Below are 18,880 nucleotides of genomic sequence, written 5' to 3'. Positions count from 1 at the left end.
AAATTATGATTTTTTATATTAAAAAATAAGAGTATTTTGTAGATTCTCCTAAGATTTCAATCTTAAATTGAAGAAAATAGTTAGATAAAGGTCAAAACTATATAAAGCAACCAATCTTGCATAATGCAGAGTAATAAACAAGGGAGAGCGTAAATTAAAGGAAAAAATGACTTTAGAAATATGAAAATAGGTACTATAGTTTGGATTACGACAATCATTTTCATTTGAGAAAAAAGTTGTGACATGACGTAATTGAGACACAAAAAGAAACATAAACCCGACAACGATTGGGAAATGATGATTTTGATACCATAATATTTACTAAGAAAAAAAAAAAAACAAAGCTAGATGCTCTCTGTAAAATTTTAAAAAAAATACAACCTAGAATTTTTTAATAGTAAAGGAAAATTTTGGAAAAACAAAAGTTTATTTGTTTTTGACTCGCCTTTTGGATTTTAACCTCATCAGTCCTCAGTTTTTGGCATTTTCTAAGTGCACGTGAAGCTACGGAGACCATTTTGGGTCCTATGCTGCGATAAGAGATGCCAATGAGTTGGATGGGAGTGAATTTTTATAAATTTGATTTGATCTGGCATCTGCTCTTCCTCCCGGTGTAATTCAATTAGGCCGCAAAGTCACAAGAATTGAATGGCAACATGATGGTCATCAATCTGTAGAAATGGCAAATGGTTACGATTCCAGGCTTGTGAAGATACACTTCTGTGATGGATCGGTTATGTCAGCTGATCATGTGGTAGTCACAATGTCAATAGGGGTCCTAAAAGCTGGAACTTCGCAAGATTCAGGTATGTTAAATCCTCCCCTTCCTTCTTTCAACACAGAGGCTATATCAAGACTTGGATTTGGTGTTGTTAACAAGTTGTTTCTCCAATTGAGTCCAACTGGTAATCGAAAAGCCAATGATATGGGCAACTTTCCTTCCTTGCAAATGGTTTTTAATCCTTCAGGCTCCGACTTGAGGCATAAAAAGATCCCATGGTGGATGAGGAGGACAGCTTCTCTGTCTCCTATTTATAACAATTCAAGCATCCCGCTATGTTGGTTTGCAGGGAAAGAGGCTCTTGAGCTGGAAACACTTAGTGAAGAAGAGATTATAAATGGAGTATCAACAACAGTTTCTAGTTTGTTATCACAATCCCACGAGGAAGTGAATTCTAATATTTCCCATGAATTCTGCAATGGGAATGTGAAATCTGTTGAGAACCCTTCTGAAAGTGAAGCAAGATTTGTCAAGGTTTTGAAGAGCAATGGGGTAGTGATCCTCTATTCTTGGGATCTTACAGTTATGTTGCGGTTGGATCAAGTGGTGCCGATTTGGATACAATGGCTGAGCCATTGCCAAAGGTTGGGAGCTGTGAGTCAGCTGGTGTGCATCCAATCAAAATTTGTTTGCTGGGGAGGACACACAGAACCCATTATTCTGCAACCCATGGAGCTTATTTTAGTGGTCTTAGGGAAGCCAATAGGCTTCTCCAACATTATCATTGTGTTGGAGTTTAGACTTAGCAATTTAATTTATTTTTGAATATCATTTTCCTGATCCTTCTCAATTTCCATCTAAAACATCTTTCATGAATTAAAAAGGCTTCTCAATTTTTTATAGGTATTCTCTTTGTTTGTGAGTTCAGGGTTTCCTTTTCAATATATAATCTTGCTTTGATATTCAAAGCAAAACCATTTTAAGGTTGTGTTTGGTAGTGAATGTTTTATAGTTAGGAGTAAAGAACAAGAGAAGCTTTGGTTCACACCTCTCTTTTCATCTCTCTCTGTCTTTGGTGCTTGTTTTGGCTTTTCCTTGCTCACTGGACAGGATCCGCTAAACCCGGTTCTTTCCATCTAGGATATCTCAAGTACGGTTCCTTTTCTGGCTTTCTCTTTCCCGACTTTGTGAGCTCAAACGCAAATAAGGCCTTATATCTCTCATCGAGCCTTGCCAACAAAAAGCTTGGGATAATCAATGAGCTAGCTGTGAAGTAGTGGAGTAGAGCCACCAATAGGACACCTCCGGTATCAAAACAACGCAGTCCTGACTCGGACAAGTAGCTGAAACTGAGTCCTTGGAATTGGAGTCCATCAGTTTTCTTACCAAAAAATCTCCTGAACGATCAGACAGAATCAGAGATGCTTATTGGCATCTGATTGCTTCGATCTTTGGTTTTTGGTGGGGGACCCATTCGCAATGATTTGTCCAACTCCATCCATTCCTGACATTGCAGATATAAACGAAGACGGTTAGCTCTTAGCCTCTTACTAGACGGCACCAGTGGCCTACGGCCTACCCTCTTGGTACCATAGACTTCTCTGCAAAGCAAATCCGTAGCTTTGTATGGTAGATATAGAGAAGGACAGTTGATAAGCACACGATAATGTTAAAGTACACAGATTTTTCGGTCTGTTTCTCTTCTGCAAATCCCAACTCCATCCCTTTGATGTCATGGTATCCAACCATCCAACGGTAAGGTCCACCGCACCCTAATAATTGACACTGATGCTTTGAGTGTGATGTAGTTCATTGATATTATATGGAGATGTATCATGATGTAAAACCAAATCTCTGTCAACAAGACTACAAAACCACGTCTACTAAGGTATTTTTAAGGGAAAATCCAAAATGGTTTTGATCACCTTAGCGTTTGGGGTTGATTTTTTTAGGGTGATTGAGAGCGCTGTGTGGTCAAATCAGTAAAGCTATTCATTGAGTCTCCATTATTGCGGTTTTGTGAGATTTGCCAGAAAAACTGGAAAGGCCCACTTGCTATCTCTTTTTGCTTCTTGTAGGCTTCAATCACCCTTGGTGACAGTGCATATCGCAGACGCCTCCGTTGCTAAGTCCTTGTCCGATTCATAAACAAACAAACAAGAATCTCCATTTCCCAACCCACCCACCTCACACACTGCCATCTCCGGAACATCTTACTTCTAATTACCTGAATACACCCTCTTATTGCCTGCCTCCCTGCCTGCCTGCTAATCATCGTTTTCGGCTCCTTTGTTAATCATAATGCTAACGGTTAATCAATTCTTTGGATTTACTATCTGATAACATAACTTGTCATGATCACACTCTCTAATTCACAAGTCTTTGCAATTATCAATACCCAATTATAGAAATTGCTGTAATTATTCAGGTTACCAGTAGTAAGCCAACCCCAATTTTCATCTTTGTGCTACTTTGGATCGAATGCTTTTATTTGGTTTACACTTTTTTCACTGTTTGATTGCAGCACTCTCGTGGTAGGAGCTATCGAATCGCCAACACGTGTAGCAGGCAGCATGTAATCAACGCAGGATTAAGGCATCGCACTCTCAACAGAATCTTCAATGCAATGAGATACTTGCTGGTGGATTTTGCTCCTTAAACTCATGATACAGGGAAGATTATTACTATTATTATTAATTTTTTTAACAAAAAAATTTTAAAATAAACTAGATTATAAGTGTTAATATTTAAATTTAAATTTTTATTAAATATTATCTTTTAAAAATGATTACATGAATTTTGATTATATTATTAACTTAAAATTTTACTTTTTTAACATTGTCTTTTAGGCAGTCTTCATATTCCTGTTTCATTCTCACGGTCCATAGAATTTGCATAGATAGAAATTATTTTCATTTGAAAGGCTACTTGCAATCATTTCTTTGAAACTCAAAAATGTAACGTGGAGCCTAAAGATTGAACTAAGGTGGAACAATTTTGTCCAAAGCAATACAAAATGTAAAAGGGACAAGAAAAAAGGGATTTGTTAAAAACCAATGACCAATCCAGCTTGTTAAGTTAAACACAGCTGACCAATTCCAATTAAACACCCTTTCTTGTTCCTTTCCCCCTTCTTCCATTCTAAGTTCTAACAAGTAATATTCAGACATGATAGAATATAAAATCTTTGAACAAGTTAAAAGGAAAGCAACTTGCTTCAACAATCCTGTCAAATGGGAAAAAAAGGGTCCTTCTTTATCTTCTGTTTTTCCATGCCAGCTGATAATTTCAGTAATTTGAATTCAGAACCTTGGAACTGTACGTACGATTCCAGCCCTTTTTCCATACTTTCCATTTATTCTGTTGAATGATCGAATCATTTTCTAGTTTGAAATTTCGGGACTCATCATTTTCCACTTCAAGACAATGTAACTTTTGGGGTTAGGAGTCCCATATTTTTTGTTCTTTAATCAAATGATTCTGTTTACTTTCTTGACACACACAAGGAGAGAGCCATGTATTTTATTCTTCCCAAATGAGAAAAACTTTTCTAACCATGGATAGCCAATGATCCTCCAAATTTGGAGATTGTATGATTTAAGTAAGTTATCATGTTGGCATCTCAACATTTTGCTTTATAAAGTATCCTTGTGATGATAACATAGCACAATCTTTTAACTTGAAAGAACAAATGGCATGTCAAAAAATTTATAGGAAGGAATCTGGAGAGTTACGTATAGGGCTTATAGGGTTCTTTGGAGGCTTTCCCCTTAATGCCCCACAAAAGATATAGTATAGAAGCTGATGATAATCAACATTTTAGAGTCTGAATTGATGCCTTCTTCCTTTTTACCTGCAAGTGAACTTTATTGGTGATGCAATGGTAGATCCATATTATGTGTCCTTTCGATATTATTGTCCTTCATTCACAAAGTGTTCAAAACCACCAGCTTGTTGGATATATTTGTCTTTTTGATGAGTTTAAAACAGTCAGGGAACTACCGATAGAAAACAAAATTTTATGATTTGGAGCCATTTTGGCCAGTGGGACACTGCAGGTAGGAGTAATTTACAGAAGTAAGACCCTAGGTGATAACAAGCATTGATGGAGGGTGCTTTTCTAATAAATTTACTCAGAACCTTTCATTGGACCATCTTTTCCCCTACGGTGAGAATGGCAGTATTTTCTCTTATTCCGTCCAGCCATCCAGGGATTTTGTTCTCTGTAGGAAGACTTCTCCTCTTCAGACTTGCAGATAGGAGGGGTTTAAGGTTTTGCCATGTTCAACGAACATCCATCAGTTGCTTTTTTAGCTTTAAATGAGTTATTTCATCTTCTCTTCAATGAAATTATTGATGATTGTCTGTTTGAGTGATACGTTAATTAGAATGTAAATGATATTAATTTTTTTTATACATACGATATCACATTTTGAAGTACAGAACAAAAAATTATGAATCAGACCTACTAAATACGATGCCTTAAAATATGTTAAATTTTGATTTGAAACACAAGTTGACCTGTTTAATTCACAATGGTGCAATAAATTTAGATTAATAAAAGTATTTGTCATATTTGGTCAGCAAATCTCCTTTGCCATTGTAATTAATGAAAATAAGAGTAAAAGAGGGAAAAAGGGTTTCAACAAGTCAAAACTGGGGGAATATTAGGCAGTGAAATTACGTGGAGACAGTCTGATTTAACTGCCTAAGCCATACTTGTAAAATTAATATCATAGGTTATCTTATCAATCACCGGCTCTCCTCGTATCAAATCAACGAGATTGATTTGATTAGCCTCTTTACACTTATTCAATTCAAGGTGAGTCTGTGACCCACCTAACCACTAAAAATTGAAATTTGATTGAAACTTTTATCATCCTGCTGCAGCGTTTGTGTTTTTATTATCCAAAGACCAATTATTCCATTTGAACAGATTTTACACTCTCCTTTTTATTTCATGACATGATGATTTTACACTCTCTAACCCCAATTGTTTTTTCTCCCTCCACGCCCTTTACTTATTAACAATAGGTTTCACTATTTATATATTTGTATCTTATAAATATTTAAATTTATATATTTTTATAATATTTTATTTAAAAATTATTTATTACAATTTATGTTACATAAAAATATAAAAAAATTTATTTTATTAAATTTATATATAATTATTTTTAAAATTTTAAATTTTATTTTTTTTATTTTTTTATATTTATATCATATAATTATATTATATTTTAAATTATCAAATTTAATAAATAATCAATAGATAACTAAAGTAATAAATGACTCTTCTTATTTCTTGAAAATGGAGTTGATGTTGGATAATATCTCAAGTGTAGTTCATACATTACATGCTTACTTTGTCAATCCAAGAAACATATTTATTAAATGAAAAAAATTATAATTTATAGGTTCAAGATTACCTTTTTTTTAGGTATAATTCGTCAAATTCTCTTTTTAATGTAACAGTTTGATGTAACATTCCCGACGTATACATAGGGTTGGCATCCGGTCGGGTTCGAGACGGGTTTTGCTCGCCCCGAATTCGACCCGACCCTAATTTTTTTTTAATTTTTTTCATACCCGACCCCGACCCGAACCCGATACTATATAATCAGTACCCGATCCGACCCGATCCGAAATTAATAAAAATATTATTTTTTAAATATAAATATTTAAAAATATCATTATATAAATATATATAAAAATAAATAATTAAAAATTTAATTAAAAAATAATTTTTTAAATAATATCGGGTCTGGTAGGGTCGGATATGCCTAAAATCCGACCCCAATTATTTCCTAACATTATCCGACCCGACCCGACTCGAAATCCGAAATTCAAAAAAAAAAAACCCGACCTCATAAGGTCGGGTCGGGTCGAAATCCGCCGGGATCGGGTTGAATTCCCATCCCTACGTATACAGAATGCATGCTCCATGAACAAAAGGTATATCCCAATTTCAGAAGTTGCAATTAATTTTAGGCATCAGTGCCATTTCAATATGATTTGTTGAAAAAAAAGGGGTTTAGGAAAACTAATCTAGGAGGCAAGAGGATTATTTGTTTTATTTACGATTACAAAGGTAAAAGATATTATTTGATATGTTCTCAATAAAATTTTTTAATTTTATAAATAAAATTAAAAGATTGAAGCATATTATATTTTTTAATATATCATAAAGAATATATTATTTTATTAATTTTATTTATGAAATTTAAAAATTTTACTGTAAATATATTTAATAATTTCTCTACATTTGTATATAAAGGTTGTCAAATAATATATGTCCTATAATCAGAGCTAAACCATATTGGATCAAAAGAAAAAAAATAATTTGTGACAGGTGGAGGCTCCTTGCAGCGACTCAGTAACCTCTTTTGGCATATAAATTTGGGGTGATCAATCTTGCACAGTCCTTTGAGTCGACAGTAGGAAGCTCTGTTTCGTGTTAACATCCACCACGTCCATTTTGTATATTTTTTATGGTGCGTGGGTAATCCAATCAAACGTCATCGAATCAAGTTAATAATAGATCAATGATCAATAAAAGAAGACAGTAACAACTTTTATGAAAGAATTTACAGCTCAAAATGCTATTCAAATGCTTGGATTTATTACTTTCCCATTTATTTTTACAAAGAGAAGCAATGAAATTGCTTTCCTGTGGATTAAGTGATCCTCAGTATGCTGTGTAAAGCTGTATCAGATGAATAATAGCTTCTCTATGTGCATAGAGCATCTTTTCAACCACTTCACAGCCAATATGGCATGGGCCAAGTTAATCAAGTATGCTGTGTTCACCATTTTTCATACTTTATTATCTTGAATCAGATTCAAATCCATTTCTTCTTGGCAGTATGGGGATGTATCTATGTACTGAACATGAACTAAAGCGGACTTCGTTTTTTTGGTTTACCACTGATATGTCTCCTTTGTTGACTTCAGCTGCAGGCAGCTTCAACTGAGAGCTTCTTCATGCTATCTGGACATGGATCTCCTCCAAATACTTCAGGAGCCACAGTTACCGAACACGATTGTTTTCCGATGCAATTCTGAAAGAGACCCTCCTGTTAATTATATATTACAGGGAAAACTAATACGAAATCAATATCCAGAACTATGATGGTGCTTATGTCATAGCATGGGGCAAACTCATTTTCATAGCTTCAAGTCAGAGATGTTAAGAGTTTTTGACAATACCTTTTGAAACGCATCATATGACTTGTGGGCATGGCAGCTTCCCTCACGAAAGCTTCCACAAGTCCCCTCTGGCATTCCATAACTAGCAAACTTTATTTCAGAAATTTTCTGACCAGGAGAACACCATAAATGGGCTTTTGGTCTATTGATTCTGCCAGGGGCCAACATTCCCCGATTCTTCATTGTTGGCTGCCCTTCAAAAATATCAGCACAAACACTTCCGGTTGTTCTTTTGACCAAAGCAATACCTGATGGATCACCACCCCATTCTTCAAACACGACCAAAAGATTTTCACTTGGGTTCAGCCACGAACGTGGAACATGGTACCTGAAAGTAAAAACTCTACTATGAATATCTGAATCAGATCAACAAATAATAACACACAGAAACAGATTAGTTTCTCACCATCTCTGGGAAGGCTCTCCACAGTAAGTACGGCATTTCTTGTCACTGTAAGTTCCAGCATAATCACAAGCACCACAATCACCATGGGCTATATATCCAGGCCAGTGGCGTCCAATGCTCTGGCCATTTATCCATATTTGCCCTTTTCCGATGCTACTCATATCTAAAGCTAATGGTTCATTGCCTTCTGGTGCATCAAAAGTTGTCTGTAAACAATAGATATAATGAAATATTTAAATCTGGTTCTATCTTTTCAAACATGGTATCTTTTTAATCGACATGGAAACTTCCCGACCTTGTACCAAGTCATAGGTTGTTCCTTGACCAATAGTGATCCTTCAACCCATTCAACAGAAGAGCTTCCAGTAACAGTGTGAAGGTTTAAGGCTTCCCCTTTCAGACCAATCTGCTCAGTATCATGTCAACACAGTGTTTTAGTATATCTACAAAGTGCAACAACTTAGGGTCTGTTTCCTGACAATATCTCTGGATATTCATTTTGAAAAGTTTTATAAAAATTCATAAATATTTAAAAATATTATCAGTGTTTTAACAGTATTCAAAAGTTCCCACAAATCAAGAGGTGCATTTCAGGAATTAAGTTTTTTCTGAAAATTTATTTCCCAGATTATTCCAAGAGTTTCATCTATATAAAACCATTACTTTTAATGTTTTAAATAAATTTTGATGAATTTGTGTTCCTATTTCTAAATTTTTCAGCGAGGTAGCGGTAGTCAACAAACCTTATAAGACCATTTCTGGTCAGATAAGTCTCTTGTCCCTTCATCCAGACCCTTCAGTGTAACCGGGCCTAGAACGCCGGTATTCCATGTCTCAAAATGAGTGCCAACATTCTGAAACATATGAAATTTGATAATACAATATTTAGAAATGTCATATTCCCCACAATCATTGAAGTTAAGAAAATCAAAGCCATATCAGAGAAGTGACAGAACTAACCGGGAGTCCCACTGCAACACTAAGTAAAGAAATCTTGTTAATCCCAGCTCTCAGCTTGACATTGTCGCTGAATGTTAATTTTGGATTTTCTAATCCCCCATATACAGTACCTGAAATGAGAATAGGGCACAACATTGAGGTTCATACCAAACTTTTGCCTATCTCGCAGAAGATGATTGAACGAAAAGTGCTAAAGTATTGGCTTTACCCGATAGTTGACCATTAATGAAAACATGCAAAGCATGACCTGCTGACCAAATTGTGAGAAGGGGATCTTGTCCACTCTTCAAAAACCCTTCATTAGGATCTATATTTACACTGATTGAACAAAAGCATGTAAGAAAATGGTACAAGGAAATTGAATAAGTTCACAGAGGTACAAGAATATGTATTTTACTGGATAAGATCATCGATCATTACTCAAGATTACTCACTCTGTCATGTACCACAAATAATCTGAAGTATCTCTGGTGACATATATCTGTTCCCAGAGCCCATCATTTACAGTTGCATCCTGATCATCAGTAGAGGGGCTCTCATCATTGTACGATTGCCAAGAAAACGCATTGTTCACAGGTATCATCTTCTTCTGTGAGCTCTGGGCGCCAAGCTGTGCAACAATTACATTCAGATGTTAAGTTTTACACTCAAGAGCTATTCATGTAGATAGAACAAAGAGAAAACTGAGCTTTGATGTATAAAACCGAATAAAAGCTTGAATTTCATGCACCAAGACTCTTTAAGGCCATACTATCTCTGTCATAATCATTTTACTAAGTTTTTTCCCCCTCAAAAGATGCAGTTTTCAGAAAGAAATTATAATGCTTATTTATATAAAAGTGATATGCACGAGAATTTTATGGAGACACAATAGATGAATGTACTGAAACAGGATTAGCTTTGCTATAACAAAGTCTTTTCCTTACCCTGGCAGTGTTGAAAACAGCATTTTTACAGTCAGGAAGGATACTGATGGACCAACGTGGTAAGTCGTATTGCACATTTTCAAAAGTTACGTTTACAGAATATTCTGTGTCATAGTTTGCAAGGAATGCAGCACATGCACCAGAGTTTGACTTGAATACATGAGCCTGGGAATAAAAACAATCATCAATTATGAGAAGACAAATCCCAAAACTGAAACAGTGGTGTGAGTTTTTCTATCTGTAATTTTCTTTATCTCCTTCAGCTAGACAAAACACTTACCTCCTGATTACTTCCAAGTGATGTCACTGCAGGATCTGCAGAAACTAAAGCTGGTTCACTTAATTTGATGGCTTTATGCAAATCTCTCAGATGTCCCCATTTTGGTTCCCTTGGTAACCCTGGTATAAGATCAAAAAGCCATTTAGAATCCAGAAGAGTTGATTTTTGTGGGATTATTTTCAAGTACCTAGTTTTTGTATAGCTTTGATCCTATATATTCAGAATTTAACAAACTTTCTAGCCCTTCAACATTAGATTTCACAAATTGACCATCCCTTATTCTATGCATGAGAGAAATAATATGTATCCACGTGTAACACACAAACAAGAATGATGTTCTCAAATTAAGAGTGTTCTCAAATTAAGTAGTTGGAATCTTTAATGTTCATCATGAAGCAGATAAATAAATTCATGGCAGCCTAGTTCAAAAAGCTGTTCCCATGTACATACCATATTCATCAATAGGAGCATCATAATCATAGCTAGTAGCAATGAAGGGACCACCAGCTGTCCGGCCAAAATTGGTTCCTCCATGGTACTGAAGCAAAAAGAATTGAATAGGTTAAAAACAAAGCTCGTAATCTTTCACTGCATATTACAAGGAAAAGATAAACCAGCATTTAATATACCATATAATAATTAACAAATGAACCACCATTCTGTATGAATCTTGCAACTGAAAATGCTATGTCTTCTGCTGGTCTGGTAGGAACTGCGCCACCAAACTCTGTATACCTTGGGTTAAACAAAAACAAAGGTCAAAATTTAGAATTACTCTTGGAAAAAACTTTGATAGAAACTGCATAGCCAAAATATTAGGCAATACAGGCAAAATTACCAGCCAGTCCAGTTCTCTGTCCACATCTTTGGTTTGTATTTCGTGTTGGGAGTAAAATTTTCGCAGTAGAATCCGTTGCAGGTGTTTATCTGTCACAGTATGAAGGGAATGAGAGAGACAAATGGAGAAAGATACAGTGAGACAGAGATATCTGGAAGCCTTTTCTTATAGCAGTAGCATGTAATGTTACTAGTAATTTTAAGTTAATAAAATTTCCTTTTTCAGTGAACCCTATCATTTGAGACCATGGAGGCTTTGATCATATCATGTCACGGGGAAACTCAGAACCCAAAAGAATTTTTCAGAAAAGACAAAAGTATTCAGAAAACGATGAGAGACAAGGTGCCCGTGAAGTTGGTAATGAATAAAGAGCAAACCAAACTCAAAACCGCGTGAGATAAGGTGCAACTACAATTTAAGTCCACCTTAGCTGGACAGAAACCACTGTTACAAACCCCACCAAGAAAGGAGGAAAGCACTAAATCAAAAGGAATACCAACAAATATTTAAAGGAAAATTACAATAACAAAAGCAAAAATGGAAGGTTTTGATGATAACAATAAAAACTAAAAAAGAAACATATGACAGGAAATCTTACCACAGGGTCAGGAGCATCATCTTGCTTGCACATAATCCATGGGACGCCGGTGTCGAGCCCCACTGCCATTTCTGCAGCCCATTTGATGTAAGCTTTTCCAGGAGCACCAATTTCCCATTCAACAGGACCAAATTCATTCTCAATCTGTCATTATAAAAGTTATTGAGAAAAAAAAGAATGTTTTATAAATCCATTTTGATTGAGTAATGAGTCAATTTTGATGAAAATTGATGATCAAAGTCAGTGAAATGACCATCAAAACAAAACCAATAAATTAACCATAATCGATATCTACAAGGATGATTTTCCAACCTGAGACATAATTATTGGACCTCCTTGAGTCTCAAACAGCTCTTCTGCTTTCATCATGCTGACTATCTTCTCTGTGAATTTTTGCATTGCAGCCTATATTATAGTCAATTACAAGTCAAATTATTTGATTAATAAAATCAATAAATCAAAATTAGCAAAGAAAAAAAATTAACAAAAGGGAAATTAGATATAATCAAGTTATTCAAAGTTCTCAACCTTGAAGGGTTCATTGTCTGTCCTGAAAGCAATGCCGGGGACATATTTGAGCCAAACAGGAAAGCCCCTGAACCAGAAAACAGAGCATATCAGTACTCTGCATAAAATTAGAAATAAATTCACAAATGCTTTATTGTTGATTGCTGAAAGGATATTAGTTGGCTAAAATATTCAATATTATTACCCAAAGTTCCATTCGGCACAAACATAGGGACCAATCCGTAGATGAACATAAAGGCCAGCTTGTTGTACCAGCTTGATAAATCGAACCAGATCAAATCTATCCTCAAAATAATACTGCAAAAAGAAATAAATAATATAATAGGCAATAAAATTTTAAATTCGAAACTTTGTAAAATAAATTTGAATGCACATGCATTACATTTCCAGGAGAAGGCTCATGTCCATTCCAGAAAACATAAGTTTGTATAACATCCAAGCCTCCTTCTTTGGCCTTTGCTATAAGATCAGGCCACATCTGCATATAAAAAAAAGGTAAATTTACTTTTTTTTTAAAATAAAAATGAGCTTTGAAGTTTGAATCTTGAAAGCTAAGAAAACCGAGAAACAGCCATATTATCGGAAAGGAAAGGGAAACACAAGGAGCTGCATTGGGTTAACAATACCTCAGGAGTGCTTCTGGGGTAATGAATAGAACCAGAAAGAAGAATCCTTCTCCTGCCATCAATGATGATAGCTTTGCTATCATAAGAAACGGTGGCTGAAACTGAGAAAACCCAAGAAGAAAACAATAGCCATAACATTAACATGTTGATCCTTGGTAACGTGTTTTTGTCCCACATTATTAGCACTTCAAACAAAGCAATGAGCTTTTTGTCTTTCTTTGTCTATCCTTCTTCTTCCATAAATTATTAAAGGAAGAAAGAGATAGAGAAGTGGATTTGGGTTTTTTCTCTTTTGATAAACCTATGAAGGAGGGAGAGTTGGCAGAGTTTTAAACAGAAAGTGGACTTGACAGAGATTTTGGTTTTGGTGTTTTGAGTACAGTGTAATGAATAAGAAACAGAAGTTCCCCCACTGCAACTCCTCTATACATATTTTGAGGAATGAAAGAAAGTGAGCCCACAATTTTGCCTTTTGTGGGGCTCACCCTCCCTCAAACGAAACTTTAACTTCTTCCCATCATGTAACTTTATTTTGCTTTTATTTTTTTCAAATTATGTTATACATCTTTACTTAAGAAAATTTAGAATTTAGTATTTATATCGTAATTTTTCTAAATTTAATTTTTATATTATTTTTATTTAATAATTTTTATCCAATCATTAATTTTGTTAATTTTTTATTATTAAAAATATTGATATAATCATCAACTTGATAATGTAATTATTAACTTGCCAATATAGGTATTAATTTTGTCAATGTATTAACTTTGTTGATATATCAATTTATGCGGATAAAAATTAATTGTTAAATTATGCAAATAAAATATTACTTACATGAAATTTAAAATTTTATTCCTTTAATATAATTTTTTTAAAAAATCATTATCGTACAAATTGAAATTAATAATATTAATACAATTACTAATAAAAATCCTATTTTATTTCTAAAAAGATCAATTTTCAAAATTTTCAAGAAATTTTTCATATCTTAAGAATATTAATTTAATATTTTTTAAATATTGACTTTTTTAAAAAATCATATTTTTTAATTCATTAATTTAAAATTTTTAAAAAATGTTCAATTTTTTAAATATTAAATGTATTTTTATTCGTTTATATTATGTGCTTATAAGCAATTTATAACCACTAATTAAGAATAATTAAATTATTATTTTAAGAAAAGTTTTTACAATTTTATATATTATTACTAAAATTAAAAAAATAAAATAATAATTACATTTTTTCTTAAATACCACCTTAATCGATATCATTAAGTGCTTATTAATATTTTTTAACTTTATTTACAAGTAAGCATTTAATTACTTTGTCTTTAAAAAGAATAAAGATAACTTCATTATTTTTACTTAAAATTATGAATCAAATTTATTATTCACCTTTAAACAGTATAATTTTATCATTATACTTTTTAATTTAATCGAAAATAATTAACAATTAAAATATTTATAAAATATTTTGTTATTTTCATATGAAATATTTTTAATTATTAATATTGATTCATCATCTAAGTAAAATACTTAGATTATATACTTAGATCTCATGTTTTTTAAAAAATAAATTATTACCAAATAAAAAAATAGAAAAAAAAAATGAAGTGAGAAGCATTTGATTAAGATGGGTGTGTCCTTACTTGGAGAAAGGTTCTCCCAATCCTAGTTATCCACTAATTTTTTTTATTATTATTACTTCTTTTTCTTCATTTCTTAAATTATTTGTTTCTTTTTTCTTCAATTAAATATCCAGCATTTATAAGTTTTTATTAAGAGTTTTCAAGCAAAGGGTATCACTTGCTTTTCTTGAAAGTGTAGTGTATTTGGATACCTTTGTTTCTCTTTTCACTCAATCAATCAAAAGAAATTTTCTTTTCTTGCAAGTTTCAATTGAGTATTTCTTTAAGCAATAAATTTATATTTATATATAAATTTAATAAGTTATATATTTATATCATATAAAATATTAAAAATTTATGTATTCATATCATATTTATATAAAATTTATGTATCATAATTTATGTTAAAAAAATATAAATTTATTAAATTTATTTATAAATTTTTTTAAATTTTAAATCATATTATATTTATATTATATTTATTTAATTCTCGTGATGTGTTAATATGATGTCTTGGAGGATACGATAATGTTATGATTGGGACGTTTAAAGGGCAAAAATGTTTTTCTGCACCCTTTTATCCACCCAATTAATTAAACAATGAAATTTGGTCGTAAAATTTTAATTTTTTTTAAAGAAAATTTTCATTTAAATTTCAAGAATAGTAATATCTATTCACCTCTTTCTAACATAGTTCGTACTTGAAACAATAATAACAAAATTTTTTAATTTTATAAATAAAATTAAAATTTTATTATATATTTTATTATATCTTAAAGATATATGTTATCTTATCAATTTTTGGCAATAAAATTTAAAAAATTCACTGTTAATGATAAAAGTTATATTGCTTAAATTTGTAAAAGTTAGATATGGGTGTGATGAAATATAAATAAAAAGATTAAACCAAAAGCTATTAAACTAAAGATTTTCACCATAAATTAAAACCAAAAGCTATTACAAATAAAAATATTAAAGATATAAAAATAAAATAAATTAAAAGCGCCAAGTATCCAACGATCTACAAATGATAAATGGACTCAATTGATACGGTGGTTTGCATTATGCTCTATAATTTAATATTTTTGGAATCAATTTTGTATTTGTGCAGCAATTTTTTTTCTTTTTTTTTTAACTAATATTTGTGCAACAAGGTAAATATCCAAAGATAAGAACAAAGTAGGACTAACCACTACGTTAAAGAAAAAAAAGTCAGAAGTCAAGCTGCCGCATCCCCAAAACTGACACACCAAATGACGTATTACTATTGTTATTTTATTTGATTTCAAGTTGGAAACCGATTTTTTTTTTTTTTATTTTAAGGATGTTTTACAGTAAATGTTAAATTTTAAATTTAAATTTGAATTTTAATCTTATTTTTTTAAAAAATGAGCATATAAATTAATTAAATTAAACTATTTTTTTTATTTTTATCAAATAAAAAACCCAAAAAATGTGTGTTTAAAATGTTTTAAAGTTATCAACAATTACATGATCGTGGATAAATTTAAATTTTTAATTTTGATGATTAAAATATAAGTTTTTAAAATTAAAAATTTTGATAACTTTAAATATTAAAAGAAAATCTTGAAATTGCATGTTAGGAGCACGTTTCAGACAATGCAATTAAATGATATAGCTGATTTTCTCTTAATAAATTCATTTAGTTTACAAAATAAACATAATTTCATATAAAAAAAATTAAAATATTGGTAATATATATTTTGAAAAGCAATAGTTCAAGTGGGAATTGCGAAATGATGAGATCATTAGAAACAGCTGTTTTCACAAATCGTGGCTTGAAAATCAAGCAAATAGATGATCGAAAATTTTGTAAGAATTTCATATTCATTGGTTATTATTAATAATGGCTACGGTATAATTGGTTTGGTCATGTTTCGATTAAGCAAACATTTCTTTTTCTTTAAGAAGATAGAAAAAAGAAAAAAGAATAGTGGTTATGGTGGTTGATCCAAAAATTAGGTGATGAAATGGCCTTTAATCTTATAATTTTTAAGTTTAAGGCCAAATAAAATATAAAGAATTAAGTCAAAGTGATTGCCATGCGTTTAAACATTGTTGAACTTAATTCAAATCAACTCCACCATATCTTAACTTCCTGTGCTTAATTTCTAGTTTTATTTTAACTATCTTTAAAGGCTAATCCATCTCTTAAATATTTTATTTTAATGTATGAAGTTGTTGGATTTGTATTTTTAATCATTTAAATTAAAATTTTTAATATTTATCAATAAATCATGTGATTATTGGCTAATCATCTCCCAAATCATTATCAAGAAATGTTTGAAAAATTAATGAAATTGGTTTCAAAATTCAGTTTATTTAATAAATAATTAAATGTTTTATTTATTTATTTATTTTTCTTGGAAATAAGTGTTGTACCTGTCAAAAAGAAATTTGGGGGCAAGAATATTTGATTTTGTTCATTTAAAAACAACCTAATTGTTTATCAATAGATTTAATTATATTATCATAATTGACTATGGTGATCAAGTGTCAAGTTGAATTTGGAGTAAATATTGACAAATTTTATTTAAAAAAAAAAGTGAGATTCATAAAATTAAGTTCAAGTTATATCATTTTTGTTTATCTAATAATAAATTTAGAATTATATTTATTTAATTTTCACTTTTGTAATATAATACTTATTTCGATCTCATTCAATTAAAACATTTTAATTCGTAATTTTTTTATTATTTTTAAATTGGGACTTTCTTTATAAAAAAATTAAAATTCAAGCAACTTTTTTTCAAAATTTAAAAAATGAAAATACGTAAGAGAAATGTTTAAGTCATATTTTATATAGTTAATTATAATATAGATATTTTTAAATTATACTATATATTTACATATTTAGTAGGGCCACATTTAGTGGGCTTTATAACGGTTTAGAGAATTCTTACGTTCAGATCCAGGGAAGGATGGGCCCCATCTTGCCCCAACAGGGTCGGGTCGAACCCATTTATGCCCCCAAAACCACACGTTTCTTTCATCCTCTACCGCAGCCCAAACTAAGAACCTTCCCAAGAGGTCAAGGAAATCACACAAAAACCACATGATGAATCGTTTTAATCGTGATCTAGAGGATAATAATTTGACACGTCATCAATTTTATGAGGGCCAATTCGTGATAACGTGTATGATCGTACGATCAAACGGTACTATCTAACGTTTTGACATTTAGGCAAGTAGTTACTGTTATTTTTTTAGCTCACTTAATTGGTTGAGTTTGTCTATTATTGAGTTTAAATTATAATTATAATTAAAAAATTAAATTTATAAATAATTTTAAAATTATAATAAAATATTATATGTGATGTTTAAATTTTAAAAATTATTAATATAATATTTAAATTATAAATTTATTAATTAATATGATATTTAAAAAATTATTTGTATGACATATGTTATCATTTGAATTTAATCATATTAAAATTAAATATTATATTAATTAATAAATTTATAATTTAAATTTACATTAAAAATTGAATATCATATTAAATTTTTTATTATAATTTAAAAATTATTCATAATATTAACTCTTAAAAAATATATATTGGGATTTGATGAAATCATAATCTAAAAATCTAATAATTGTTGTTTTCAACTTCATCCATGAAAAGGCAAAGCCAAGTTTTTATTTTTTTAAGAGGAAAAAATAAATTTAATTTGCAACATAAGTTTTATGTTTGGAGTCGATGTGTATGATTTGAAATTGGGAGTTCAGTATAAAATACTTGATATGTAATTTCATTGGAAACAATGATAAAAATAATTTATTATCATAATTATATACAATTTAATTTCGCTTTCGATGATTATCTTAATGCATGCGTGGAAATTGAGTTTTGGAAGCAAAAATGGAATAAAAATTCATATCCTACACTTTTATTTGTGTCAAATTTTTAGGTAAAGAAGTCAACAAATTTTTTTTTTTTTTTTGGGTATTCCACCCTTGAATTTGCTGACTGATTTCCAGCTTCACATTGGACTAGTTTTAAAGAGCAGGTTCAATGATTTTAGTCCATGTATTTAGACTTTAGTGCCAATCATGCATTCTTTATAATATCCTAACAAATTTTCACTAGTATATTTTATTTCTTCTTGATTGCATGCGTTAATTAAAAAATAAAATTATTT

General features: G+C 31.2%; 1 protein-coding gene and 1 pseudogene across 3 annotated transcripts; one reads left to right on the top strand and one right to left on the bottom strand.

The window, feature by feature from the left end:
• Window positions 1-301: 301 nt before the first annotated feature.
• LOC149513664 (putative polyamine oxidase 5) lies at window positions 302-5,161 on the top strand (annotated as a pseudogene). The gene is made up of 3 exons (XR_016329705.1): window positions 302-806; window positions 969-2,476; window positions 3,246-5,161. The product of XR_016329705.1 is annotated as a putative polyamine oxidase 5 (transcript).
• Window positions 5,162-7,321: 2,160 nt separating this feature from the next.
• LOC111299159 (beta-galactosidase-like) lies at window positions 7,322-13,535 on the bottom strand. Of its 2 annotated transcripts, none has more exons than XM_022894199.2 (19): window positions 13,093-13,535; window positions 12,849-12,944; window positions 12,651-12,763; window positions 12,467-12,533; window positions 12,251-12,343; window positions 11,939-12,082; window positions 11,341-11,429; window positions 11,132-11,237; window positions 10,953-11,040; window positions 10,503-10,621; window positions 10,223-10,387; window positions 9,731-9,906; window positions 9,505-9,614; window positions 9,297-9,406; window positions 9,080-9,190; window positions 8,632-8,742; window positions 8,337-8,542; window positions 7,931-8,258; window positions 7,322-7,782 (listed from the first exon to the last, which is right to left on the bottom strand). In XM_022894199.2, exons 1-19 carry the CDS (start codon window positions 13,267-13,269, stop codon window positions 7,672-7,674), a joined length of 2,520 nt encoding a protein of 839 aa, XP_022749934.1. In that variant the 5' UTR covers window positions 13,270-13,535; the 3' UTR covers window positions 7,322-7,671. The 2 variants fall into 2 exon arrangements, with proteins under 2 accessions (XP_022749934.1, XP_022749933.1); XM_022894198.2 differs by having other exon boundaries at window positions 7,322-7,797; window positions 13,093-13,491.
• Between the last annotated feature and the right edge of the window lie 5,345 nt (window positions 13,536-18,880).

Source organism: Durio zibethinus, chromosome 18 (assembly GCF_047325235.1).
Source record: "Durio zibethinus cultivar Kanyao isolate XHJ-2024 chromosome 18, ASM4732523v1, whole genome shotgun sequence".
In the NCBI taxonomy this organism is placed as follows: Eukaryota; Viridiplantae; Streptophyta; class Magnoliopsida; order Malvales; family Malvaceae; genus Durio; species Durio zibethinus.
This window is presented reverse-complemented; position numbering and strand designations above follow the sequence as displayed.